Source organism: Podarcis gaigeae, assembly GCF_964106915.1.
Source record: "Podarcis gaigeae genome assembly, chromosome: 16".
Lineage (NCBI taxonomy): Eukaryota > Metazoa > Chordata > Lepidosauria > Squamata > Lacertidae > Podarcis > Podarcis gaigeae.
Genome location: NC_139693.1, coordinates 15,786,559 through 15,814,121, shown reverse-complemented (window position 1 = coordinate 15,814,121; position 27,563 = coordinate 15,786,559). Strand labels below are relative to the sequence as shown.

Below are 27,563 nucleotides of genomic sequence, written 5' to 3'. Positions count from 1 at the left end.
AAGCAGATTCCAACTAAACATTAGGATGAACTTTCTGTCTTGACAGTGGAACGGACTGCCTTGGGAGGTGGTGGGCTCTCCTTCACTGGAGAATTTTGAACAGAGCTCTGGGGGCCATTTGTCAGGGATCCTGTAGCTGCAGTTCCTGCATTGCAGGGGGTTGAACTAGACGACCCACACAATCCCAACTCTACAATTCTGTGATTCTATGAATTCCACCTTGGCCCAGCCCCAGTCACTTGTAGGCTGGCAGGGAATGTGCAGGCAGTTCCCTAACCGCTTGCTTGCTTGCAGGGGGCAGAGGCTGTGAGGCAGTCCTCTTCATCCTAGAGGTTTGACTGCAATAGAATTTGTTTCTTATGGGGGAAACAGAAGCTTCAGAGTAGCTGGCCATGGGCTGAGGGCCAAGACTGAGTAGGGCACAGCCCAGAAGCACACAAAGGTTTTTATTTTTTATTGAGGAGAATAGAAAGTCCAGCCTCCGCTGGATCCCAGACAGGCCCTACCTGCAGCTCCCACCCATTCTGGTTGAGTGCCAGTGTGCCCCCCTCAGCCCCACACTGGGCTCAGGACCACTGTGGGTTCATGTGGGCCTTGGAGGGGGGGGGAGAAACAACCCTGCAGGACAGAATCTGCTCCTTCCTCCACAAAAAACCAGGCTCCGTTACCTGGGTGCCCCCTGACTGCCCAGGTATGTGCGTCTCAATCTATGAATGCACAGAGAGAAAGGCGCTGGGGTTCCTTCATTCCACCCGGCTCTCACCTGAGCTTTGTGATGTGCCACAAAGGGGGTGCGGGTGGTCTGAGCTCAAAGCTCCCCTTGGCTGTAAGGTTACGGCACCAGCCTCTGCCTCTCACCCACTCCAGCCTTGGATCCACTCCTGCCACTGTCCAGTTCAGGTGTCTCTGCACCTCCCAGGTGTCCCTCCCAGCCAGAGCAAAGGGAATCGGCGGGAGGACTGGCTCATTCCTATGGCAGTGCCAACCTCGGGAGCGTTGCTGCGTTCCTACACGCTCCCTTGTTGATCTCTGGGCGTCCCAAGATGCTCCCGGTCTTCCTCCCTGGTCCCAGAAGGCTGCAACTCCCCTCCCTGCTATTTCCCGACAGCGGGAAGGCTAGTCCTCCTTTGGGGCAGGAAACAAGTGCGGCAACGTCGTTGCTGGATCCCACCGGGGCCCCGTTCTGCAGCGTGCTTGCCGTTACAGTTAATACAGCCTTGGGATCTCCCCTCCTTCGGTTGGGTGCCCGTCCAGATTCGTCCAACGGAGGACATCCTCCGGGCAAGCTCAAGGGTTGGCGGGGGGCGCCGTCACTTGCCCCCGTTCTTGCGCCTTCCGCAGAGTGGCCTGCACGGTGTCAATGAGGTGCCGCAGGCCAATCAGGTAGCCGTCCTCGTGGTTCCCAGGGGCCCAGGCCACGCTGTGCTGCAAGGGGAGGTTTTCCGGGGCAGGTAGTGTCTTGCCAAAGTCAATCATCCAGACACTGGCTTGGCCCTTCCGGTCGTGGAGGAAGAGCAGGGAGCTCCCAATCACCTGAGGGGTGTAAAAAGTAGTGCTTTTTAGGAACCTCGGGCAGGCAGCTCAGAGCAAGGGTTTTGCCCCTCTGGTCTGGCTGACCATTCTGAGAGTCCCAGGATGCCGCCTGTAAATCCGTTTTCTACAAGATTATCTTGGGCTCTGTTGCCTTCAGGCAGGGTGGGTTTCCTCTGGGCATATGCAAAGCACCTTCCCCTTCCCCTCTCAGCTAAGATGAGAGTCAAAAAGCAACAAATTCTGCCCTGTAACAGCCTCTCCTCCTAGAGTTGCAGATTGCTTTTCCCTCCATGCAGGGCACTCCCATTCTGTCTCCCGCCACCCCACTGGCTACTTTAAAATAACCATTAAAAATTATATACTGTGCATCACAAGTTCTCAGGCCAGTTCACAGAATAAATTACAAGACAAAAACACAAGTAAATAATGCAAGATAAAAACACAAGGAATTAAAACAATTAACCACAAAACTATAGCTCTCTGCTAAAAAGCCTATTCTTCCCTGAAATCAATATGGCTAAATTAAAATGCTTTAAAAATCAAACTAAAATAAAAACAATGGTAAACCAAACAAGTCTGGCTTGAAGTCAGCGATAGACTTGAGTACTAGAGTTGCTTCTTTTGTAAGATCTTTGTTCAGGTTTTCATCTCAGCCCTCATTGGTTTGTTGGAGGAGGGGAGGCTGCTCCTTTAGGGTTACCCCCCCACACACACACTACTTCTGCAAACCAAACATCCCCTTGGTGTTTCAGTGGCCTGCCTTGGCCTGATTCCTGCCGGCACTCCCCACCTGCGTTTACCGCCAGGAGTGTGAGCCAAGAGCTCCTCTTATTTTACAAGCCTCAGGGCGGCCCTGGAGGTGCTCAGACTCTTAAGATGTACCTTCCTGGATCCAACGCAACAGCTTTGGCAAGGTGACAGGAAAGGAGGGCGCCAAGGAGGCAGTCGTTCCCTCAGGCTCGGTTTTAGGAGCTGGGAATGTGAAGGGCCTGTCCTTGGCAATTGCGGCTAAAGTCGGTTTAAGAGCTGCATCTGTGGCAGGGATGGGGTGCCAAAAGCACCTGAAAAGAACTTGCTGGATCAGGCCATTTGGGACCCACCATCCTGTTCTCATAGTGGCCAAGCAGACGCACTGATGGGAAACCCACAAACAGGATTTGAGATCAAGAGCAACTCTCCCCTCCCACGGTTTGCAGCAACTGCGATTTAGAAGCATAGCCTGTGAATTTGTCCAATTCCTTTTTAAAGCCATCACTGCCTCCTGTGGGAGTGAGTTCCATAGTTTAACACTGTTCTGCGTAAAGAAGGACTTTCTTTGACCTGCCCAGAATCCCCTGACATTCAGCTTCACCTCCTATCCAGGCAGTCTAGTGTTATGTTGTGTGTCACCTTGTCTAATTCCTCTACTCCTCTTTTTAAAGCTGTTTAGGTTGGTGGCTCTCCAGACTCCAGGCAAGCAGGGCCTTTTGCTCAGGGGTGATGGGAGTTGTAGTCCGGCTGCATCTCAAAGGCCACCGGTTCCCCAATCCCACCCTAGAGAGTGCATGCTGAGGGAGAGGGAAGCAAGAAGCCACTGGAAGGAGAGTGGTCACAGGTCCTGTCCATATCTTCACACTGAGCCACAAAGCACCTAGGTTTTGTTCCACAACTGGGGAGAGTCCCTCGCCTATGGGAGGGGGGATCCTTTTGTCATATTCTGCACCCCCCTTTCCTCTCCAGAGGCTTCCCCCTAGAAGGGTGAAGGGAGGATCCCATAGGCTTAGGGTTTGTTGTTAGTATAAGAATAAATGGGAACAATAAAAATAACAATCTATTTTTGGTGTTTGTGAATTTATACCCTGCTTTTCTACATGAGCAGGCACACTCGAAATCAAAAGAGGACCAAAAAAGAAGAAGCCTAAAAACAAAGTATAACAAACCAGCCCAGTCACAGTTGAAGATATCCAGCAGGTCCTAAGCCAACAACCGTTTGGAACTGCAGGAAAGAGACACACTTGCAGGGCCTTTTTCTCCTCTGTCTCCCATTCCTATTTTTTAGTATATGTGCTGCCAAAGCGAGCACGTCTGTCTCCCATTCCTGAGAGTGGCAGACTAGGACCGAGGGGAGACCAGGGTTCGAATCCTGCCTCAGCCACCATGAAGCTTTGGGCCAGTCCCTGCCTCTCAGCCTAACCTACCTCACAGGGTGGTTTTGGGGATTAAATGGGGGGCAGAAACCGTGTGTGCCATCATGAGCTCCTGGGAGATAAAGGTGGGATTTAAATAAATACAATGAACAAACAATTTAACCTCCCCCTGCCCTGACAGCCTTACCTCATGGGTCTTGAAAAAGGCAGACTCCTCCAGCGCCTGGCGCATGCTCTCCAAGCGGGCTGCATATGTGCTCTGCAAGGCAAGAGGGAGAACTGAGGCTTTGGATGGGATCCCCCCATCAAGGCCAAGCCCCCCCCCCATATACACCTGTGCCCCTTGCTAGGAGAGGCAGGTCACGGAAGCCTTGGCTAAACTGGCAGGTGGCATGGAATTCAAGGGCAGAAATAGAACAGGGACCTGTCTTAACCTTAAATGTGTTTCTGCTACATTGGCTGCTTTTTCAGTCCCAGGATAGTATTTTCTCACGGGCAAACTTCTTTTAAAGAAAAAATATATTTTTATTCATACTTATCAAAAGATATGCAAATGTTCATACCAATAGTATCTTTTTATAATACACCATAAATATAGTACAGTCGTACCTTGGATCCCAAACGCCCCAGAACTCAGATGTTTTGGCTCCCGAACACTGCAAAGTGATTGTTCTGGTTTGCAAACATTCTTTTGGAACCCGAACGCCCGACGGGGCTCCTGTGGCTTCTGATTGGCTTCAGGAGCCTCCTGCAGCCAATCAGAAGCCGTGATTTGGTTTTCGAACAATTTGGAAGTTGAATGGATTTCCAGAAAGGATTCCGTTTGACTTCCAAGGTACAACTGTATTCACTCGTTAGCATCCAACTATTCTATTTTCCATATGCCAATATTTTTCCCATCTTCAAATCCAGATACAGTGGTACCTTGGGTTAAGTACTTAATTCATTCTGGAGGTCCGTACTTAACATGAAACTGTTCTTAACCTGAAACACCACTTTAGATAATGGGGCCTCCTGCTGCCGCCGCGCCACCGGAACACAATTTCTGTTTTCATCCTGAAGCAAAGTTCTTAACCTGAAGCAATATTTCAGGGTTAGTGGAGTCTGTAACCTGAAGCGTATGTAACCTGAAGCATATGCAACCTGAGGTACCACTGTATTATAAGTTTATTTTCTCTTTCACACAAAAAGAGGATCCCAATGAATGTCAGTAATGATTTTTCTCTCACTGAACATGTTAATTTTGCCATCTCAGTTACGTCCTCGTGGGCCGACTTCTGAGTGCCACACGTGAACAGGAGGCCGGGCTGGGGGCAAAACATGGGAGGGGCAAGATGCCTACCTTGATATGGGAGGCTACATTCCCACCACACAGAAGCCAGAGGTTTCAAAACACAGGAGAGACCGGTCCCACACCCCCATCCCGCATGACAGGGCCACAGCTCTCCCAATGAGAAATCTCCATTCCTCTCATTGGAACTTAATTTTGGTCCTGTTGAATTATGGGGGGGGGGGGGGGTTGTTGTTGTGAAGTGCTAAACCTGGCAAGTTTATACTTCACTGCTTGAAAAGCACCAGAAGTATGCTGGTGGGCAACATTCCTGTGAATATCAGGTGAACTTCTGTTTCAGGTTGAGAATGAGCAGTCCAGGTACAGAGGACGGTGGGGACGGACCCAGTGGCTGAGATTTCGCCCCCTGCTCCCACTGTCTCCCCCCAAACAGTCTCACCAGAACGTCGAGGCGGGCCTTGGTGAACATCAGGAAAGTATCCACAATCTGCTCCTTGGTGCGAGTCTGCTTGAAATCCCTCCGCACGGCTCCCCCCTCGATCTGCAGAGAGAGAGATTGGGGTGGGGGGGGTGTTCTAATAATAATAATAATAATAATAATAATTTGACATCAGCCTGGTCTTTAGTTCCCCTTTCTTTTCCCCCCCTCCCCTTTTATGAAGATTACCTGCTCGGAGACCCCAGAGCTAATTCTCCCCCGGCCTCCTCACTAGCCCAAGCCAGCTAGCCCTGGTGATTATCTAATGCTTATTTCCCCTAAATTCATTTCTGCATTTTGAATTTTATTGTTATTCATGTTTTTATACTGTTTTTTATGCTGCTTTTACAATTCAGTGTTTTAAATTTGTTGTTAGCTGCCCTAAGCCTGGTCTTTAAACTGGGAAGGGCGGGGTATAAACAAAAATTATTATTATTATTATTATTATTATTATTATTATTATTATTATTATATTTTATTGGGACCAGCTGGATAGCTCAGCTGGTTAGTGTGGGGTGCTGATAATGCCATGGTTGCAGGTTCGATCCCCGTACTGGACAGCTGCATATTCCTGCATTACTGAGCAGGAGTTGCTGCCTCCCCGTTTCTCTACCTCCTGCTCAGCTGTCGCCGCCACTCACCGTGACTCCCTCGATGCGGAAGCCCAGGGAAGCGCTGGAGCTGATCCCCTCACGCCACTGCATGTACCGTGGCTTGGTGACGCCGCCCTGGCTGTGCTCCTGTGCGGTGGGGGCTTGCGGGTCGACTTTCACCATCTTCTGGTACAGGTCATGCCGTGCCGCTGGCCGCTGCTGCGCCTCCGACAGCTCATCCTCCAGGTACGTCCTGGGCAGAAACAGGAGGTGTTCAAGGAAGGCAGCACTGCTTCCAAAAAACCAGTTGCTGGAAAGCACCGGAGGAGAGAGGGTTCTCGTGCTGGGGTCCTGCTTGCGGACTTCCCCGAATGAACATCTGGGCAGCCAATGGGAGAACAGGAAGCTGGACTGGATCTTCTCATTTTCTTAGGGAGTGGTAGAGTGGGACAAGGAGGGGGACTGGCTGCAATGTTGGGGGAGGGAGGGTCAGGGTCGGGTCAGTGTTTTGTTTGCAGAAGGCCCCAGGGGCAATCCCTGGTGGTGCCTCTAGGTAGGGCAGAGAAAAGGCCTTCCCTGAAACCCTGGGAACCACTGCTGCCAATCAGTGCAGGCAATACTGAGCTAGATGGGCCCAAGGGTCTGTCTCAGTACAAGGCAGATCCATCTGGGATGTCCGGTTAGTGATTCGCCCACACGCTAGCTCTGCAGTCTCCCACATCTGGCTGCTATTATCGGCAGGTCTGCAACACCAAAAAAACCCCACTTATGCAACAGACAGATGCGAAACACAGACCACTGCTGGCGACCCAGCTACAGCCTCTGATTCCACCTTGCTGACACAGACCTGCATTGCAGGGGGTCGGACTAGATGGCCCTCAGGGTCCCTTAAACTCTATGATTCTATGACCTTACCCATTCCTGCCTTGCTAGCCTCTTTCCATCTAACTGACTCCAGCTACAAAAACGGAGGCTGGCAAAGAAGTCAGAGACCATGCTGGCTGCAAGTCCTTCAGGACCTGCTTCCCAGGATGCCTCCAGGCTCTTGGGGTGGGGTATTGCTTAGAGGGTTGTTGTTGTTGTTTTGTAGGGGTTGATATTGAATTCTGGCGATGTTTAATTTTGCTATTATTATTATTATTATTTGCATATTTTGATCTGATTGTGACTTGTATGGGGATTGTTTTAATTCTGCGTCATACGTTTCAATGTGTTTTTATTTACTGATTCTGGCTGCTTTCACGCCGAACGTTTCGGAACCCAAACACCGAAAATGCTTCCGTTTCTGAACGCACTTGGAAGCCGAATGCGTGTTTTTCAATTTTCTCAATGGAATTTGCCAGCCACCCTTTGTGCCTTGGTTTTCAAACGTTTCGGAAGCCAAACGGTCTTCGGGAACGGATTATGTACCATTGTATCTGCATGCTAAAACTCTGCTCAAGGCGACTTACGACTGTGGAAAAGCGCCATGCAAGCTGACCTTTGGTGATGACCTTCGCTCAGTGGTGAAGACGGTCCTGGGATATATCTTCTCCATCCCAACGCCACCTTCAGTGCCTGTGGGACTTCTGCCTCACCCCCTCCTGTCTCACCTGAGATGAAGGAGCCTCCTACGCCCACCCCCTTCGCCCAGAAAGGTGCTGCTCTCACCGGGTGCCCATCTTGCAGTCCATGATGCTTGGCATGTCGAGGCCGCACAACAGGTCGTCCATCTGGATGTAGCGTTCACCCCCCACCTCCACCACCCCATGGTAGGCGGGCACGAAGGGGCGCAGGACGTCGGCCATCAGCTCTGCCAGACAGGCGTCTTCCACGGAGCTGAACTTCTTCAGAATCTGGCCTCCTTCGCTGGGCTTGAAATTCCCTGGGGGGAAAGAACGAGGATGGTCAGAAGAAACGGAGGGAGGGGAAGGAAGCACAGTAAAAGACCTTCAGCGGCGGCTGGATCAAGCCGAAGAATGTGTGTGTGTGCGCGCACACCATTCAGTCTAGCATTATGGCCAGATACACCAACTGGAATCCAGGACCCGAGTGCAACAGCAACACTCCCCTGATTTGTGCTTTTCGGCAACTGGCAACCATAGACACATCTTCTGCAACACTGGAGGGAGTCCACAATTGTCCCCCTGCTTTCAGAAGAGCATAAGAAGTGGCAAATCTATTGCACGCATCTATTACCATTTGCGCAGCACATCGTTAATCTATGGAACTTGCTCCCGCAGGAGGCAGCGCTGTGACCGCCAGCCTAGACGGCTTTGAAAAAGGACTGGATGAATTCATGGAAGAGAGGGGTATCTGCCTCCACAGGCGGAGACAGTAAATGCTTCTGAACACCAGTTGCTGGAAGCCACTGGAGGGGGGAGGGCTCTTGTGTTCGGGTCCTGCTTGTGGGTTTCCCACATGCATCTGGTTGGTCACTGTGAGAACAGGAGGCTGGACTAAAGATGGGCCCTTGGTTTTATCCAGCAGGGCTCTTCTTAGGTTCTTTACCTCCATGAATTTGCCCCGTCCTCTTTTAAACCCATCCAAGTTGGTGAAACTGAGACAAAGTGCTTAAGTTTGCCCAAGAGCCCCACGGAAGCCTTGGCGTGTGGTCCTGGGGAGGCAGAAATAAACTGTGGAGAAGGGAAAGGGCTACCCGCTGCATCCTCGGATCCAGTGGCTTCTTCTAAGCTGCACTGGGGGGAGATCCATCTGGCCCCAATTCCTTTGCAGCTGTTGCATTGGCCACCTCCACTCCTGGACCCGGCTTCCAACACGCCACCCACCCCCCCGGTCCTGTAGTGGTACCTTCGTGGCCGGCCAGCTGAACCCAAGAGCTGCGTCTCCGCAAGGACCAGTGCACCATCGTGAAGAACGTCTTCCAGGACTTGGTCTAGGAAATATTCCAAGACAGGGACCGTTACGAGATGATGGGGGAAGATAGGAAGTTGCACAGACCCAGGGGGTCAGGCGGAGGGCTTTATATTTATTTACTTCTTAATTTACTTCATAAAATGTATGCACCTCTTGATTGCAGAGAACAACAAAGTGCTTTACAAAAAAGATAAAAAAGCAAAACGATCACCAAAATCAACAAGAAGAAGACGTCAGAAAACTTAAATAACAATAGGTTAAAATTCACATCAGCTTTCTAAACATCTGGGTAGGTTTGCCTATACAAAAAAAATTTTAGAAGACACTGAAAAGAGTATAGTGCAGGCACCTTCCTGATCTCAATCAGCAGGGAGTTCCAACGTGTAGGTCCTGCCTCACTAGAAGATTGAATCCTTACCACTGCAGAACGGGGATTATGTGGCCCCTGTAACAGAGCCAGTTCTGCAGATCGAAGGAGTTGAGTGGGCGCATACGGAGTCAGGCAGTCTTGTAGGTAAACTGATCCCAAGTTGCTAAGGGTTTTCTATTACTATTACTATTATTATTTATTAAAATTGTATACCACCGTTCATCTGAAGATCACAGGGCAGTTAACAATGTAAAAATACAAAATGAGAACACAAAACAATTAAGAAAAACAAGAACAAAAAACGAAGCTCAGTTGTTTAGAACGTGGTCTGATAATGACAAGGTTGCAGGTTCAATACCCGTATGGCAGAGGTTTTCAACCGTTTTGAGTCCATGCGGCTCACTTAGCCAACTACATTCTTTTCTGCGGCACCCCCGTGGGGCTCAGGAGCCGTTATGTCACCCCTTGACTGCAGAGCTGGCAGCCTCTCACTCTTTTTCCAACACCCTCCCTTGGGGAGGGTTCCCTCAGCCTCCTCTCCCCTCTCCTTGGGAGCCCTCCCAATTACTTGTTGCATTTCTATCCCAGCTTCCCCCCCCCCCCCTACGAGGAGCTCAAAGTGGTGTGCATTGTTCTCCCCCTCCTGACATTCATCCCCGACAACAACCCTGCGAGGTAGGTCACTGCTGCGAGGCAGTGACTGGCCCAAGGTCACCCAGTGAGCCTCGTGGCCAAGCGGGGATTTGAAACCTCCCAGACCTGAGTCCTTGGTTAATTCCCACAACAACGTGCGAAGTAGGTTAGGCTGGGAGGCAGAAACTGGACCAAGGTTAACCCAGCCTCAGCGAAGCCATGCCATTGGTGGGGGGGGGGGGGAAGCCCCATCACACTCCCCTGCCCCACCACTCTGTTCATTCAGCGCCACCTGCAACCCCAGAAGCCAACAAGGCTGAACCCTGACGCTGGACCTGCTCAGGACTGGTCCTGAGACGCAGCCCAGGAAACAAGAGAGGCAGAGAAGAGGGTTTTTTCCTGGGACCCAGCAAAGACAAGCCGAGAGAGAAGAGGCCTGCCAAGCAGAGGAGGAGGCTTGTCAAGTCTCCCCTCCCCCTTTCTTCCCTCCAGTTCATTCATCAGCATTTCTAACCACAGCCAGAGGAAACCCGTCTTGGAGGAAGCAGCCGAGACTCAGCGTTGAAAAGAGGAAGGGAAAGGCCTTTGTCAGGGGGAGAGAGCACTTTGCTTAGCAACAGGGAAATCTCGGCAGAGCTGCTGCTGTGCAAGGAGAGAGGTGTGCTCCGGCTTGCACGGGCCGGTTGTGCAAGGAGGAAGGGCGCCTGAGCTCGCGGCACGTGCAAACAGCTCGCCGTCGCACACCCAACTGCTCTACACGACAACCACCACAGAACCCTGCTGAGGCCTCTGCTGCTGTTGCACCAGAAGAGCTTTTTCGACCTGCACAAGAGCAAGCCAGCTGGGCTGGCAGCAGAACCACAACATCCTGCCCGGGGCTGTGAGTTTGTAGAGATTACCTTCGGCTGGAGACTCACCCCAGCACAGTCATGCTTTCCGGCCCCCTCCAGGCAGGCCTCCCAGCTTGCACATTTGCTGGGGGCATCCTCGGGTCAGCCTGACTCGGGGGCTCTGATGGGGATTTGACACCCGCCAGAGAGAGGCCCTGATCCTCCTTGCAGCAGAATCCCTGGAAATGCAAGATCTCTGGCCAGGGATCTCTAATGATCCAGGACCACAAAGCAAAGGTCCTCTTGCGGTCCTCTTGCAAGGGTGCTCCCCTCTTCACACGCACAGGCTTAATAAATAAATATTACTCTTCTTAAATCTGCTTATATTCTTCCTTCCTCCCAAGGTGGGATTCAAGGCGGCTTACAGTGTTTGAACACGTCAATAATTAAAACACAGCAATAAAAACTAGTTAAAAGCAACCATCAAAATACCAGAAAACATTTAGAACCAGAAATTAAAATGCAGTTTGTCCTGACAGCAGCCCAGTGATCGGTCAAGCCTGCAACTTACGTTTTCACAGGCCTGTCTGAATAAAATGGTTTTAGTCTGCCAGTGGAAGGAAAACAAGGAGGGAGCCAGTCCAACCTCTTCTGAGAGGGAATCCCACAATTTGGGAGCAGCTGCAGAAAAGTCTCTGTCTCTCTGTCTTGGGTCACCACCAACTGATGTTGATGGGACTGAGAGAAGGTGCTGACTCAAGGCTCTCAGCACCTGGGCAGGTTTGTACAGGGAGATGTGACCCTTCAGGCTGCCTGGGCCCAAGCCATATATAGAAACAATTTCATAATTCTAAAGCTCTCCTTGATGCCACAGCCCTGTTAGCAGGGATGAGTGAGTGAAGTTAAGACAGAAACGGGACAGTGCTGCCCCAAATTTGATACAAGAGTCGGGAAGGTAAAGAGGAGAAGGAGCAAAAGTCCCCTGGATGAGAACCAAGGTGGGGTGGTCCGAGGTGAAGGGTGCCGGGTGTGAAAGATGAGGCCCACATTTAAAAACTACCCGATGCACCAGCTGTGGGGGGAGGGGGTTGTAGGACGGAGGCTGTGAATGCAATCAGGGCGAAAGGCTCCAACCCTATGCTCTGCACCAGCAGAGAGGAAGTTCGCTATGGAACCGCTTTTTCAAGCTGACTGTAGCTCTGACTCATCTGCAGTCGTGCCTGGAAGTCCTGCGACATGCCTTTGTGCTTCATCCTTTTCGTGCCTCCTACACTATTTTTCTTTTCATATCAGCAATATTATGGATGATGACAACCTTCCTGCATTTTATAGAGCAGCACTGCACTTTGCTGACCCCTATACTAAGATCTTGGGAGGTCACAGTGGGAAACGTTTCCTCATTTTGCAGCATGTGGAGCAACAATGTACCTGGGCAATGATAGCTAGTGGGGAGGTCTGGCAATGAGTTCAGTCAGGTCAGGTTAAGAGAAGAGGCACTAGATACATCAAGGCCATTGCACAGCCTTTGGATCTTGGGTGACCAGGCCAGTCAGCACCCACCCACCCTACTCTGCTGTGCTGTTCTTAAATGCCAGGTTGGTCCTGAAAAGTGTTGTTATTATTATTAATATACACATCTGAGTCTTTGTCCTCCTCCATTATGGCAGATACTTTCCCACCTATGGGGACCTTCATATTGCCTTTGGTCATGTCAGTATTTGAGGCCTCCTCTGAAGCCTCAGACAGAGCTTCATCTATTTCTTGCTGAAGATCTAACCTTGCAGATTTGCTTTTTGGTTCCCCGTATTCCTTGGATCATCCCCTTGCTGAGGCTGTATAATACTTTTTGTTTAGATGTCAATAGGATCCACTCTGCTTCATTTTTGTCCCGGGGTGACGGGAGACACAGAATTATGCCGTCATTTACAGACCCTCCAAGTGTCCCTATTTTTTAATTAAGTTTATAATAAAGCAACCCAGTCAGGGTATAAATAGCAAAATTATTATTATTATTGAATAGAATGTCCCAATTTTCATGGGAGAAATGTTGGAGGGTATGCATTTCACCTTCCAGCTAGCCATGCAAATCCCAGTATTATTATTATTATTAGCAACTTCTTCTTTTTTACAAAAATTTTTTAAAGCAAAATACAATAAAAAATGACATCTATTAAAACCAGCATAAAACTTAAGGTAAAATCTTACTTTGCCACGGGCTCAGTGGTACAGCCCCTGCTTTGCATGTAGAAGGCCCCAGGCTTAGGGCTGAGAAGGACATTTCCCTCTCAAGTTCTAGAGAGCCACAGCAAGCCAGTCCATTGACTGCTCTGAAATCGCCGGGCCTTCAGGCTGGGCTCCCTGCCTCCTTGGGGAGGGGGCATGATTCCCCTCCCTCCCCTGCTGCCTTTACCCCCAACTGCCCCTCCCTCTCCTCACCTTCCGCAGCACCCGCTTCTTCCCCAGGGGGCTCCTCTCTTCGGCATCGCTGAAGACGTCGTCCGACTCCTGGGAGGACCCTCCCAGAGAGGAACAGGTCGATGAGCCCGAGACAGAGCGGTCAAAAGGGACAGGGGCTTCCTGGCTTCCAGGAAGGGGCTTCTGGCTGGGCCCCGCTCCGGCAACCTCGCAGGGAGGCGTGGCCGGCGGCCCTTGCAAGCCATTGCTGCTGGGGGAGGCACCCAAGGGTGGCGATTCCGCCCTCCCTTGGGGGGGATCCCTTCCCCTGCCGCACACCGAGGCTTCTGATTCTGAGGGGGGGCCCAGAGGCCTATTGGGGGCCTCCCAGTGGTCTGGTTCAGCGGCAGCAGGTGGAGGAGGGATGCATTCCAGGCTGCGATAGCCTTCCATGGGGATGGCCAGGTCCCACTTGAGTCCACTGGGGAAGGTTGCCTGCTGAGATGAGCTGGAAGTGACGCTACTCAGGCACGGCTTCATCCACAGCTTTCTGTAAGGAAACAAAGAGTGTGTGTTACTGGAGCAGGGCAAGCTGGAAGGGCAAGAAAAGCAGCTTGCGTGACCATCCAAGTTATGCTCTGGTCACCTCGCCTCAAAACGGGTATCGCACAGTTGGAAGAGGTCCAGGAAAGGGCAACAGCATAATCGAGGCGGGGAGCGGGGGGTGTAGCGAGTTTCCTATGCAGTGTTGGGGACTTTTTCGTTCAGAGAAAAGATGAGTAAGACTTTATAAAAAAAATATGCATGGCATGGAGGACGTAGACCATGGAGAAAAGCTTCTCTCCCCCATAACAAATCCTGGACATCCGTTGAAGCTGAACATTGCAAGAGCTAGGATGGATAAAAGAAAGTCCTTCGCACAGTGCAAAGTTGAACTATGGAAAATGTGGAAGAGAGGTCTTATCAATTCATGGAAGAGAGGCCTATCAATGGCTACTAGTTCATTGGCTAGTCACGCAGTGTTTCCCAACCTTGGGAAACATGTTTTTGGCCTACAACTCCCATCATCCCTAGCTAGCAAGACCAGTGGTCAGGGATGATGGGAATTGTAATTCAAAAACAGCTGGAGGCCCAAGGTTGGGAAACACTGGGCTAGTGAGTTCACAGGGTCCCTCTCTAAGGGCAACACATGGGCATTCTGGCAAAGTCCTTTATTGATGGACACTAGTAGTTTCCAGAGATTTGTGGGAGGTTTTTTTTGCGGGGGGGGGGAGGTATTTCCTGGCAAGTACAGTCATACTTCAGGTTATAGACGCTTCAGGTTGTGTTTTTTCGGGTTACGGACCCACCAAAACCCTGAAGTACCGGAATGGGTTACTTCCAGGTATCTGGCGTTGCGCATGCGCAGAACTGCCAAATCGCAACCCGCGTGTGCGCAGACGCACTGCAGCAGGTTGCAAACGTGCATCCCACACAGATAACGTTCGCAACCCAAGCGTCCACTGTATAGGATTGCTCCTCCCAGTAATGCTTGAATTACAGGCAGAAAACTATTTAGCCCCTGCTTTTACTATGTCCCACACTTACTAAAAATTTTTTTGGGGGGAATGTGGATTATATAAACAAGACACTACAGAAAAAAATTATCAACATTTTCAGAGGTGAATATTCTCTTGAACTATATACCCATTGTATGGAAATTGACAAAGGGACAGCGAAAACAGGGACAGCCCTAATGGTGACCAAGAGACTTTTGTTGATGTACTGGAGGAAGAGAGATACAATTCCCCTTAATTGTGGCAATACTGGTAACATATGAACAGAAAGCTTATAGACACAGACTTTCTTTGGATAAATCCAAATGATATTTGGAATAAGTTTACCCAGAATAGATTAGGTTATTGATAACTTTGTGTGTATTAGGACAATAAGATTATATACATCTGTATACTCATATATTGAAATGTAGCTGAATATTTTTTCCTCTTTTTCATTCTCATTCAGATTTTTTCTTTTCTTTTCTTTCTTTTTGTCCCTCTGTCTTCTTATAAACGAAATGCTTCTATTAAAATATTATTTTTTAAAAAAACTTGGCTCCCGGGGCTGATATTTGGTGGGAAATTGGGAAGTGGGTTCAGGAAGTAATGCTCATGAGCTTCATTATGGGATATCGGTCTCACCGCATCCCATTTGAGCACTTTTTTTGGTTTAAAAAAAGCAACATGACTTGCACCATACCACCTTTGAAGATGGGGCTATAGCTGGGAAGTAGAGCCCAGGCTTAAAGGTAAAGGTAAAGGGACCCCTGACCATTAGGTCCAGTTGTGGCTGACTCTGGGGCTGCGGCGCTTAACTCGCTTTATTGGCTGAGGGAGCCGGCGTACAGCTTCCGGGTCATGTGGCCAGCATGACTAAGCCGCTTCTGGCGAACCAGAGCAGCGCACGGAAACACCGTTGACCTTTCCGCCGGAGTGGTACCTACTTATCTACTTGCACTTTGATGTGCTTTTGAACTGCTATGTTGGCAGGAGCAGGAACCGAGCAACGGGAGCTCACCCCATCGCGGGGATTTGAACCGCTGACCTTCTGGTCGGCAAGGGCTAGGCTCTGTGGTTTAACCCACAGCGCCATCCGCGTCCCTGAACCCAGGCTTACTGGCATACAAAACCGATGAGGATGCTAGTCCTCAGTGTTCTGAACAGGGTGCTGATTTAAACTCCTTGCCTGGTTTGCATGCAGAAGGGCCCCAGGGTCCATGCCCAACAGCTTCTTCTAGGGAGGGCTGGGAAATTTTCCCTTCCTGAAACCCTGGAGAGCCACTGTCAGTCAGTGCAGACAACACTGGCCTAGATGTACCAAGGGTCTGGCTCAGTCTAAGCAGATTCCTCTGTCCTATAGAAATCAGCCCTTCATTCTGGACCATGAGGACTGGGGCCTTGGTTTCTTTTTAGGGGAAGGCCATTTGCTTAGTGGCCATCATCACACATGCATCACATGCAGAATTATCCCAAGCTCATTCCCGGGCATAGGCTCACAGAAAACTACTTTATACCAAGTCAGACCATTGTTCCACCTAGGCCAGTACAGTTGACACTGACTGGCAGCTACATTCCAGGGTTTCAGCTGGGAGCCCAATCTGGAGACTGAACCCTAAAATACAATAGATATATACAAAGCTAGGTGGGGAAATGGTACCTGATATTTTGGCGGGGGGGGGGGGAGGACAGCCCCCTCCTACCACCCCCATAATAGACCACATAGAGCTAGATGGGCTGAGCTTTGGATTCAGTATAAAGCAGGCTTCCTGTGTTAAATACATGTCATAGCTGGAGGGTGTGTGTGTGGGGGGGGAATACAGACCCCAAAGTGCCCTGCAGCTTTTTGACCGGGGTGGGGACGGGTTCCCTTCTTCTGATCTATCAGTCCCATTATCCATTCCCATTTTCATCAAATTTAAAGTAGGGGAAGGGTGATTAGGGGTCAAGCGCCTCCAGAAGCCACCCGCTTCCCCCCCTCGCCCCCTTCTCCTTAGTCCCCCAAACTGGAAGTGCAGTTGTCGCTGGCAGCTAAAGGATAGCGAGGCAAAGGCACTCTGCACAACCTCAGAGGCGCTCTCTTCCTGCTCCAGACACACCTTGGACTTTAGCAATAGATTCTGGTCCCTGAAAGCCTACTCCCCACCCAGCCGCCTATCAGCAAGGGAAATGATGTCACCCAAGGGAAGGGAGACCCCACCCGCCACCCTGAGAAAGGCACGCTGCTACCCCCCACCCCACCCAAGCTCCATAAAACCTAGCGTAGCTCCTAGAGAACTGAGCGCCCCAAGTCCGGATCGCTAAACTGGGGCAGAGTTGCACCTCCTCATTCCATAACAGGCAGACTGGGGGGGGCGCTTTCTTTTTCTGCGTTCCCCTCCCCCCAGTGGTGGCTTTGGGGGCTCAATGAGTCTTCCTGGCTAAGCCGCAGCCTCTGCTCTAACCGCTAGACACCACTCCCTTCCTCCTTTGCCCGCTGCCCAGTTCTCACCTGGAGAGCGTGTGATGCGCTACGGGGCGCCCCTCTTAGCCCTTCCCATCCCGGCCCCGCCGCGGATCTGCCTGGCCGGACACGAAGAGGCGGGGAGATAAACGGGGCCGGGTTTGGGGAGCGGGGAGGGGGCGGAGGGATAGCTGACGAAGGGGCCCCCCAGGAGGAAAGCTTGTCTCGTGCTGCCCTCTGCCGGTCACTGGCGAGACTGCACCCCGTCGCGCAGAAGAAGGGGAAAGCGCTGCCTTGGGCATGTGCAGAGTGCCATAGCTTCGCGGCACAGCGGTCTTTCTTAGCTGATTTGTTTTTTTATTTTAAAATAAACAAAAAAGGTGCAAACATAACAAAGAGACAGAGAGAAACCCCAAAGATTCAGAGATTTGAACTATCAAGTGTCAGGAGCTTGGAAGGACACACACGTCGAAACATCCAGCGCAGCTCCAGAGGGATAATGAAGTACTAGCTTATACAAAAGCTCCCTTTACAAATAATAAAGACTTTTGAAAAACAAAAGCATTATCGTGTTCCATCGTGGTAGAAAATAAAGGTTCTATATGAGCTGAAATTGGCAAAAGCTGGTGGCACTGAGAGACTATTTCCCTCGGTATTTGTATAAGAAATGAAATCATGTGTGGAAAAGGTCATTTGAGCTCTGCCCTTTAGATAACTTTTAGTTCATGGGATACCTTTACAAGAAGGACAATTTGCCTACTGGGAAGAGTTGGTAGGAGCACTAGGCCTGCACTGTTTTGGTTTCTGACACCAGGTGTTTTTATTGCTGACCACCCCTGATTCTGGCTCCTGACAGCTAGGTTAGCCTGAGAATAACAGGCCTAAGGTTTTGAACCACAGTACAAGCTCCCTCCAATCCTACCATCGTACAGCTGTGCTGCCTGGGACTTGCTGGGAGTTGTAGTCCAAACATCTGGAGGGCACCAGGCATGGGCATAGCAGTGGGACAGCTGCCCCCCACTAAATCAAGTAATAAATAAAAATACTCAACTAACTGGCCAATTGCATCACAGATAGCTCAGTTCTACCTCCCCCATCCCCAACATAAAGCCTGTTCCTCCCCTAAAATAAATCCTGGCTACACCCATAGCACCAGTTTGGGGGAATTCGGCCAGCCTAACCTACCTCCCAGGGTTGCTTTGAGATTAACAGGGTGGTCCCTGCTATTCCTGCAGGGGGTTGGAATAGAGGACCCTTTGGGTCTATTTCAACTCTGCAATTCCATGAGGGCTATGTAGGCCCTTCGGAGCTCCTAGGATGAAGAACTGTTTTAAAATCAAGGAATCTCCCGGGGATATATGCAGGAGGGTGGTGGCGAAGGAAGCCGTTTCTACCAATGACTCCTCTTGCCTCACAACACACACACCGACCTGCCACCCTCTCTCTTTCTCTGCACTTTATTTGCGTCCTCTGCTCGCTTTCCTCTTGCGCCCCCGACCCCTGGTGGCTCCTCTGTCTTGGGGGACTTCACAGATGATGAGGTGCATCAAGGTCTCCTTGTCCTCAGTCTGGTCGAGGCCCAGCACCTCCTCAGCTGGGGCGCTCGGAGTATCGTTGGCCAAGGGGGCCGGCGTCTCCTCAGCCGCGGGGGTTGGCGTGGGGGTCCGGTGGAGGCGTAGGGCGCTCAGAAGCCTTTCCAGCTCCTGCTCCATGAAGTTCCACAGAGTGCCACCGCCTTGCTCTTCGGGCCTGGAGGACTGGCCTTCCTGCTGAGGTGGAAGGGATGGGGTCCCAACCGTTTCATTTATGTTCAGCTGTGTTGGGGCTCTTTTTAGCTTGTTTATGTTATTCTGGGTTGGGGTCCTAGTCACCTCGTTCTGAGAGGGGGTCCAAATTGCTTCCTTCATGTTCATCTGGGATGGGGCCCTTTTCAACTCGTTCATGTTCCTCTGGGAGGGGGTCCAAACTGCTTCATTTGCTTTCATCTGGGAGGAAGTCCAAATCACCTTGTTCGTGTTCATCTGGGACGGGGTCCAAATGACCTCATTCGTGTTCATCTGGGAGGGGGCCCTGTTCACCTCGTTCATGTTCCTCTGGGAGGGGGTCCAAATTGCCTCATTCACGTTCCTCTGGGAGGGGTTCCCAATCATTTCATCCACCTGGGATTGGGCCCTCATCCCCTCAGTCATGTTCATCTGGGCTGGAACCATATTTGCCTCATTCATCTGGAACAGGGTCCGTACCCCATCGTTTGTGTTCATCTGTGACAGGGTGCTAACTGCCTCGCTTGCGTTCATCTGGGATGGGGCCTGAACCCCCTGGTTTAAGTTCAGTTGGGACGGCGTCCGACTTCCTATGCTTGTGTCCAACTGGGACTTCGTCCGAAACTCCTCCTTTGAGACTTGTCGCTTCAGCCAAGGCTGGTCCTCCTCGTTTGTGACTTGGCTCTTCAGCCCAGGCAGGGTCGCAAAGCTGACGGACCTTTCACGGTTCATCCCTGGGCTCAGTGTCAGTTTGTCTTGGTGGCCCTGTCCAAAGCAGAAAAGAGGTCACATTTCAGGGCCTTGCAAGGTCAGGCCCCTCTGGTTTCCATTCCTAGCTGCTGACTCCTATTCTTGCCTGCAAATATGACAAGATCAGTGCAGCCTTGATGGTAAAAGCCTCCCTCCTCAGGACCCCCTCTTCAACAAAAGTATTCCTAACTACCCATCCTTTCCCCACCTCCCTTGTTCATCCAAGACACAGGATTCTCTCTGCCTAACCGATCCCTCTGCCTGACCCAAATTCAAAATCAAAAATGGCACTATTGAGAAGATAGTAGGAGGACCTTTTAACCTACAAAGATACTCAACTATTTATTTTAAGGCAGCCATATTTGGACACTTTCAAAGGGAGGTGCCACCATATAACGGCCAAATTACAATGAAAACATTCTCTCCTGAATTGCCGCTATCTGCAGTCGCTTCATTTAATTTCCCTCTGACCTCAGGGCAACTTACAACCCCACCCAATCCTAATGCACAGGCCCAGCTCAGCCATGAGGCAGAGTGAGACTGCTGCCTCAGGCGGTACATACTGATGGGCAGAAAATGGGCAGAGCTGTGTATGCCTGTTCTGAACCCGCTAAGCAAGGCCACACCACACATTAAATAGTGGTAACAAAGAATCATGGGAACTGTAGTTTGTGAGGTGTCCTGAGAGTTGTTAGGAGGCCCCCGGTTCTTCTCACGGAGCTACAGTTCCCATAATGATTTTAACAACCATTCCCTCTTCACAGGGAACTCTGGGAATTGTAGCTGCTCTGAGAGGGGAATAGGGGTCTCCTAGCAACTCTCAGCACCTTTACAAACTACAGCTCCCAGAATGCTACGGGGGAAGCTGGGACTGTTAAAGTGATAGCTCTTTATATGTCAGGTGTGAACGTGGCCATGGTCTCCTGCCCTCTGGTGCAGTGGAGGAGTCAACGTTTGATGGCCAGCCTGGTCAGCTTTTGTTCCTGGAAGAGGGTGGCGGCAGCCATCTTGTCCTTGAACTCAGGCGGCATCATTTATTGGGCTGGCCCTGTCTTTAGACACACCTGCCAATGGTCATTATACCATTTGTATCTGATCCAATGGGATATCATAGAAGATGGTCAGAAAGGAACACCCAAAACTGTCAAGGCGGTGGAGCAATTCCCCTACCAGGAAAGGCTACAACATTTGGGTCTTTTGAATTTAGAGAAAAGGAGAGAAAGAGGGAGGAGGATGAGATGGCAGAGGTGTGTAAAAATATGCCTGGTGTAAGGTGATAAGGAGAAAGTTTTTATCCCGCCCTCATAATCCTTGAACTCAGGGCCACCCAGTGAAGCTGAATGTTGGAATATTCAGGACAGACGAAACAAAGTCCTTCTTCACACAGTGCATAGACTTTGGAACTCACTGCCACAAGATGCAGCGATGGCCACCTTCAAAGAGGATTGAGCAAGTTCATTGAGGAGAAGAGGTTCATTGTGGAACCGCCACTGTCAGAGTCAGTATGAATAATACCAGATGCTGGGAACGGCAGGCGGGGAGAGTGCCCTTGCGTTTGGGTCCTGCTTTTGGGTTTGCACTGGGGCATCTGGTTGGCCACTGTGAGAACAGGATGCTGGACCAGTTGGTCCCCCTTAGGCCTGATCCAGCTGGGAGGCTCAGCTTAGGTTGTTAGGGAACTTCCAGGCACAGAGGCAGTCTATCTGAATTGCTAGGTTCCATGGGGAATTTGGCCACTGTGAGAACTGGGTGCTGGACTGCACAGGCCCCTTGCTTTGGCCTGAGCTACCTACAGGCTGTTCTTGTGTCCAGCAACCTCTGGAGGTCCGCAGAAGTGACCACCTGGCCTCCTGCAACAGAAGGGGCTCCCTTCCGCTTCCTTCTCGCACTGGCAACCTGCCTCCTTCCCGCCCCACCAGCTCCCCGAGGCTCACCATGGCTGCGGGCATCTGTTCACCTGCAGAGGGGATCTGTGGCAACTCCTGGCCTCCCCTTTGGCCCATGTTGTAGGTGACGATGAGGATGCACCAGGCCAGGCCGCAGCCGCTGCCCAGGAGGATGGTCAGGGCCACAAAGTAGCCCTGCCACTCGTAGGTGTCGGCTCGTGGCTTGCGGTAGCGGTGGTGATGTCCGCAGGCGCTCTGGACGGCAGCGGCCCCTGCGATCATGAAGACCACGGCCAGGAAGGACCACGCCAGGGAGGAGCTTTTGACAGCCATGGCCAAGAGCTTGGGGAAGCCAGAAAGTGGGGCGGGCAGGGAGGCACTGGCCTTGCCTGGTGTTTCATGCAAGCCAGAGGCCTCTCTGGCCCAGCCTCCCTCCTGCCCAGAGTCACACAGTTGCCCTCCTTTGTGTCATCATCGCCATCCCTGCCTTGGGCTGGAGGAAAGCTGGACTCCTCTTGATTTGATATCTGTTATTGATCAATCTGCAGTAGATGTACCGCCCTGCTTGCTAACAAGGCAAGACCTTGCTGGTTATTCAATCTGCCGATAGATGGGGACTCCAGTCCTTGCTGAGGTGATCTGAACAAGTCTCCGCATAAATCAGACCCAAGAGCATCAGACCCTATTTTCCAGGGACAGTCCCAGATTTACAGGAGCCGTTCCAGTTTCTGATTTGATCCTGGAATGTCTTGCTTTGATTTAGTATGTCTCTATTTTCACTGGATAAATGTTGGAGGGTATGGAGTTATATGACTCCCGACACAAGCACCCTGAGCCAAGGAGATAAATACCGTATTTTTCGTTCTATAAGATGCACCAGACCACAAGTTTTTGGAGGAGGAAAACAATAAAAAAAATATTATGAATCTCAGAAGCCAGAACAGCAAGAGGGAACGCTGTGCAGTGAAAGCAGCAATCACTCTTGCTGTTCTGGCTTCTGGGATAGCTGTGCAGCCTGCATTCGCTCCATAAGACGCACACACATTTCCCCTTACTTTTTAGGAGGGGAAAAAGTGAGTCTTATAGAGCAAAAAAATACAGTATGTAACTATGCTGCCTGTAGAAGACATCTGAAAGCAGCCCAGCATAGGGAAGTTTTTTTAATGTGTAATGTTTTATTAATGTTCTTATAAATGTTAGAAGCTGCCCACAGTGGCTGGGGCAACCCAGTTTCATGGGTGGGGTATAAATAAAATATTATAGTAATAATAATAATAATAATAATAATAATAATAATAATAATGGAATAGGAAGCCCCTATTTTCATTGGAGAAATGTTGGAGGATATGCAGTATTGTGACTAAGATCCAGGGGACCAGGTTCAAATGTCTCCTCTCTCCATGTTTTATTCCCAATACTGCAATGATAGGCTTGGCTCCTTTGGTGCAAAAGCCAATAATAAAGCTCTTTGGAGAAAATCATGGGATAGAAATGCAATAAATAAAATAAATAATAACATTTGAGTCCTCTTGGCTCCCCTTAGGCTCTGTAGCTAAGCATGACTGCCCATCTTTACTCAAGCTCTGACCTCATAGCATTTTCTCTTTAGCCACATGAAATCCCACAGCACATCCATGTGACCCCCGTACACCCATATGTTTCCATGTATACCCCCAAGTAACCCATGTATGCCTATACAAATAGGTAGGGGAAAAAGGTAAAGGACTCCTGGACGGTTAAAGTGACTATGGGGTTGCAGTGCTTATCTCACTTTCAGGCCGAGGGAACCGGCGTTTGTCCACAGACAGCTTTCTGGGTCATGCGGCCAGCAGGACTAAACCGCTTCTGGCACAACGGGACACCGTGACAAAAACCAGAGCACACAGAAACGCTGTTTACCTTCCTACCGCAGCGGTACCTTTTTATCTACTTGCACTTTCAGACTGTTAGGTTGGCAGGAGCTGGGACAGAGCAATGGGAGCTCACTTCGTCATGGGGATTCAAACCGCCGACCCTCCGATCAGCAAGCCCAAGAGGCTCAGTGGTTTAGACCACAGCGCCACCCATGTCCCCCATACAAATATGTACACTCACATGCACCCACGTGCACTCATGTATACCCATGTACACACCCGTGTGCAAGCCATGCACTCATATGCACTCAGGTATACCAGTGTGTACCCCCAGGTACTTCCACATAACCCATGTATACCAATATACACCCATGTGCACCCATGTTCCAAGCCAGGTCAACTCAGCTTTCATGTATGTCTTTTTTATATAATTAATATGAAAGTTGCATCTTCCGCCTGCGTCTTTTCTGCTGCGGCCGCCCGGCCCCCTCGGTGTCTGAGATCTCGTAGACAGTGATGCGCAGCTTGTCTTGGCCCCGCTCCGTGTTCTGGGGGCACCTCTCCTCCACCACAATGTCTCCGAGGGCGTTCCGCCGGTTCCTCACCTCGGAGAGGAAGCCTTCCAGTTCTTGCTCCATGCAGGCCAGCTGCCGGGCGTAGGCTTGCTGGGCCTGGCTGCAGACCGGCTTGCGAGACGTGCCCCTTGTCCGGGTGCAGGCCAGCTCCTGAGATGCAGAGAGGTGGTTCTCTTCTCCTTCCCCACAAGCTGCCTGGCCGTCCTGCTTGGGGAAGAGGAGAGGCAACAGACCACTCAGAACAAACACTTGTCCCCAGGGGATTCTTTGATTGTGATTTCTGCATTGCAAGGGGGTCAGGCTGGATGACCCTTGGTGGTCCCTTCCAACTCTACAGTTCTATCATTCTGAGGATAGGGTGGCCAAACACACAGGAGAAGGGTGGGCAGCCTGAAGCCAGCCATGGTGGCCAGTTGCCAACCTCAGCCCAATTCATGCAACCCTCGTTTTGGGGAGAGGTAAAATGGGGGGAAGTGGAAGAGAAGGAAAGGACCCCACTCACTTTTGACGGTGGCCCCACCCGCCACAAGCATGCGGGCCCCTATAGAAGGCCCCTGAGAAATGTACCATCAATGGATAAATGCTCCAAGCCTGGCTGAGAGGCAGATCTTGCCAGCCTTCCCTAAATCTCCAGGTATGAGGGATCCAGCAAACCCTTAGACGGCTTTTGGCATAGTCTCTCCACCCCGGGCTCCTGAGTAAGCGCAATAAGTCCTGGGATAAGAGGGCAAGTCCTCTTGTTATGGCTAAGAATAACTGGTCAAAGAGCAGGAATCTTGGGAGGAACAAGAGGGCAGTTCTTGCAAAAAAAGGAGGAAGTGAACAGTGGGATCCCCCTATCCCAGGATGGAATCTGTGCTGTTTAAATCATTTATAAATGTTCCCAATTTTGGGATGTGCGTTTTATTTAGGGTGCACCTTTGCTTGTAAAAATGCCCACTTTTGGAGAGGAGAAACAATGTACAAAAACCACATGTTTCTGAATTAATACAGGTGGGACAGACTTATTCTGCTAAGTATGATAAGGTTGGGGGAGATGAAATAACTTTTGACACATTTAGTACTTCATATACAATTTTAAAGGTCAACACTTAAAATCAGGCCCCAAAATCCACCTGCAAATGAGAGAGAGCATTGCAGTAGCCTATTCCAGAGATCACCAATGCATGAGCAGCAGAGGCTAGGACTGCCTTTTAAAGTAGTCGATTCCCGCTGATTCCTGCTGGTGTGTTGCCACAGTTAGAGTGTCGGGCTAGGACTTGGGAGAATGGGGTTAAAATCCCCACTCAGCCATAGAGCTCACTGGGTGTGACCTTGGGGGCCAGTCACTGCCTCTCAGCCTCACCTACCTCTCAGGGCTGTTGTGGGGTTAAGATGGGGAGGAGGAGAAGTACATTTGCCACCTTGAGCTCCTTGGAGGAAAGATGGAAGATAAATGGAGCAGATGGATGGGAAGGTCAGTGTCAAAGACTGGCTAGATGAGGAGTGATGGAAGCCAGCCTGAGCCATTTTTCCCATAGGGCTTAGTGGTGCATCGCGCCAGGGCGCCAGCCTCTCAGGGGCACCCCAGCAAGTGGGGGAGCTGCATGGCTTTGCCGGCGGCCTCCTCTTTCCCTGCATGCCCGCCAGCGGCGCCCCGCCAACCATAAGGCTGGCAGGCGCAGCTTCCCTCCCAAGCCTCTGCAGGGATTGCTCTCCTGCAGTGGCATGGGGAAAAGTTGCTCCCCACCTAGATGGCTGGCAGTGCACAGCGACGGCCACCCCAACACTATCCATGGTAACTTGGGGGTGCTGGGCGGATATTTGCACCCCGGCACCGTACCTGCTAAAGACTGCCCTGAAGCCACCTGACCAAGGTGGAAGCCCACCTGAGCCACCTTTCCCCCAGTGAGAGAATGTGGATCCAGGCTCCTGGGAAAGCAGCCACACCTCAGAGGAGGGGGAAAGGTGGGATGTGCTAGATGCTGGGAGCTTGGAAGGAGGGCAGGTGCCCCAGCCAACAGGAATCAGATTGTCATCTCCCTCCGACAGTAGGTACACAGGAAGACAGGTAGATGTTCCCTCACCTTCCAACGCAGGTCGCAGTCCCCCTCTAGCCCCTGGCTGCACCGGTCCTTGCTGGCACATAGGCAATGGATTGCATAAAAAACAAAAAGCCACGTGGCACAAACACTGCTGAGCAGAGCAATTGTGCCAAGCCAGCTGCCGCCAGTCTCTGAGCTGCTCTCTCGATATCGTACTTGTGTTTCGCAGGGACCCTCGGGACCAGCCCCCTTTGTCCCTCCCAGCAGCACCAGCGCCCAGACTAGGGTCAGGGGCAGCAGCTCCCTTGGGGAAGCCATGGCGCTGGTCAGGTGGCTTGTGACTCTGAGGCCAAGTGGAGGCGTTCTGGAATTTCCTTGCCCGCCACACAGCCCCCCATTGTGAGTTCACTAGTCCAGGGTTCTCCTGAACTCCCACTGTCTCCTAGGGTAGCCCGCCCGCCCATGCAGAGCCACTGGAGAGCTCAGGCTGGCCGCTGGAGCAGAATCCGAGGCCCCTAAGGCCAGAGTTGCATGAGCTGGGAGCAGCTCCCCGGTGCCGAGGAGGAGAAGGCATTCGGCACATGTCCAGAAGCACTGTTTCTTAGTAGGGGCATGTCACGGACTCATTGGATGCAGAGGAATGGTGGGAGCAACCAGCTTGGGGAACCACCAAGGGAAGGATACCCTGAGCCTGGGGAGTGGTGGTGGGACTGTTAGGATATAGTTCTGTTCCACCTTAAAAGGAACAGGCATGACTGCTGTGTCTCACGTGCCTGTTTACTTCCAGCACAGGCTTGCTGGGAACTTCCGTTTGTATATTGCTTTTGCTATACTGCTGTGTGCTTGGACACGAAGGGAAGCAGACATGTTTTTCCCTTTGTTCCTGAACTATGCTGAATAAATGCCTGTAAACAATGCTTACACATGTCTCTGTACGCCGCTTCCGTTGTGAGAAGTTATTCACTCTGCTGATAAGAGTGTGCCGAGTCTCTAAACGTATCTGAGGCTCGTGTTGCTGATTGATGCTGTACCGGAGATTGCCCGGCTGCCAGCCAGTGGCTGGAGCCAGCTGGGGGCCTGCCAAATGCCCCCGTCTCCCTGGCAGTATCCCAACGATGAGTGGTCAGAGGGAGAAGACTGGGAAGAGCAACAGGGCTCAGTGAGCTGGGAGAGTCGGCAGAGAAGTCCAGAATCAGAGGCAGAAGCTGAAGCAGGAGAGGGGGAGGCCGAGAGGCAGGTTAGGCTGGTGAAGAGTCCTGGGTGTCCCCCTCCTGCTGCGATAGAATCAGAAGAGGGCTGAAATGGGCAGAGCAGCGACAGGCTACATGCAGGCACAGTCTCCAATTGCCTGGAAGAAAGCCCTACAGACAAGAGGACCTTCAATCTTGCCCAGGCATAGGCAAACTTGGCCCTCCACATGTTTTGGGACTACAATTCCCATCATCCCTGACCACTGGTCCTGTTAGCTAGGGATCATGGGTGTTGTAGGCCAAGTTTGCCTATGCCTGGACTTGGTAACTGATTAATGGGGCCAGACCTACCTGCTGCGCTCATTAGGCCTGAGACTCAGCCAAGTCTGTGAAAATTGTGTTTTTGCTAATAAAGAGTTAACTCCAGCATTGAACAGTGT

The 27,563-nt window shown here is 51.1% G+C and overlaps 3 protein-coding genes across 4 annotated transcripts; all 3 read right to left on the bottom strand.

Annotated features, from left to right (window-relative positions):
- Positions 1-437: 437 nt before the first annotated feature.
- Positions 438-17,253, bottom strand: LOC310833724 (inositol-trisphosphate 3-kinase B-like). Its single transcript, XM_083716493.1, has 8 exons — positions 17,131-17,253; positions 13,147-13,654; positions 8,812-8,896; positions 7,672-7,885; positions 6,070-6,274; positions 5,390-5,491; positions 3,847-3,918; positions 438-1,533 (listed from the first exon to the last, which is right to left on the bottom strand). The coding sequence occupies exons 2-8, from the start codon at positions 13,642-13,644 to the stop codon at positions 1,288-1,290; spliced, it is 1,422 nt and encodes a 473-aa protein (XP_083572619.1). The 5' UTR covers positions 13,645-13,654; positions 17,131-17,253; the 3' UTR covers positions 438-1,287.
- A 1,270-nt stretch (positions 17,254-18,523) lies between these two features.
- LOC310833729 (uncharacterized protein) lies at positions 18,524-21,910 on the bottom strand. The gene is made up of 2 exons (XM_083716502.1): positions 21,530-21,910; positions 18,524-19,610 (listed from the first exon to the last, which is right to left on the bottom strand). Exons 1-2 carry the CDS (start codon positions 21,812-21,814, stop codon positions 18,540-18,542), a joined length of 1,356 nt encoding a protein of 451 aa, XP_083572628.1. The 5' UTR covers positions 21,815-21,910; the 3' UTR covers positions 18,524-18,539.
- Positions 21,911-23,740: 1,830 nt separating this feature from the next.
- LOC310833052 (uncharacterized protein) lies at positions 23,741-26,299 on the bottom strand. 2 transcript variants are annotated; one of them, XM_083715403.1, is made up of 2 exons: positions 25,976-26,299; positions 23,741-24,116 (listed from the first exon to the last, which is right to left on the bottom strand). In XM_083715403.1, the coding sequence occupies exons 1-2, from the start codon at positions 26,249-26,251 to the stop codon at positions 23,766-23,768; spliced, it is 627 nt and encodes a 208-aa protein (XP_083571529.1). In that variant the 5' UTR covers positions 26,252-26,299; the 3' UTR covers positions 23,741-23,765. The 2 variants fall into 2 exon arrangements, with proteins under 2 accessions (XP_083571529.1, XP_083571530.1); XM_083715404.1 differs by having other exon boundaries at positions 23,741-24,113; positions 25,976-26,298.
- Between the last annotated feature and the right edge of the window lie 1,264 nt (positions 26,300-27,563).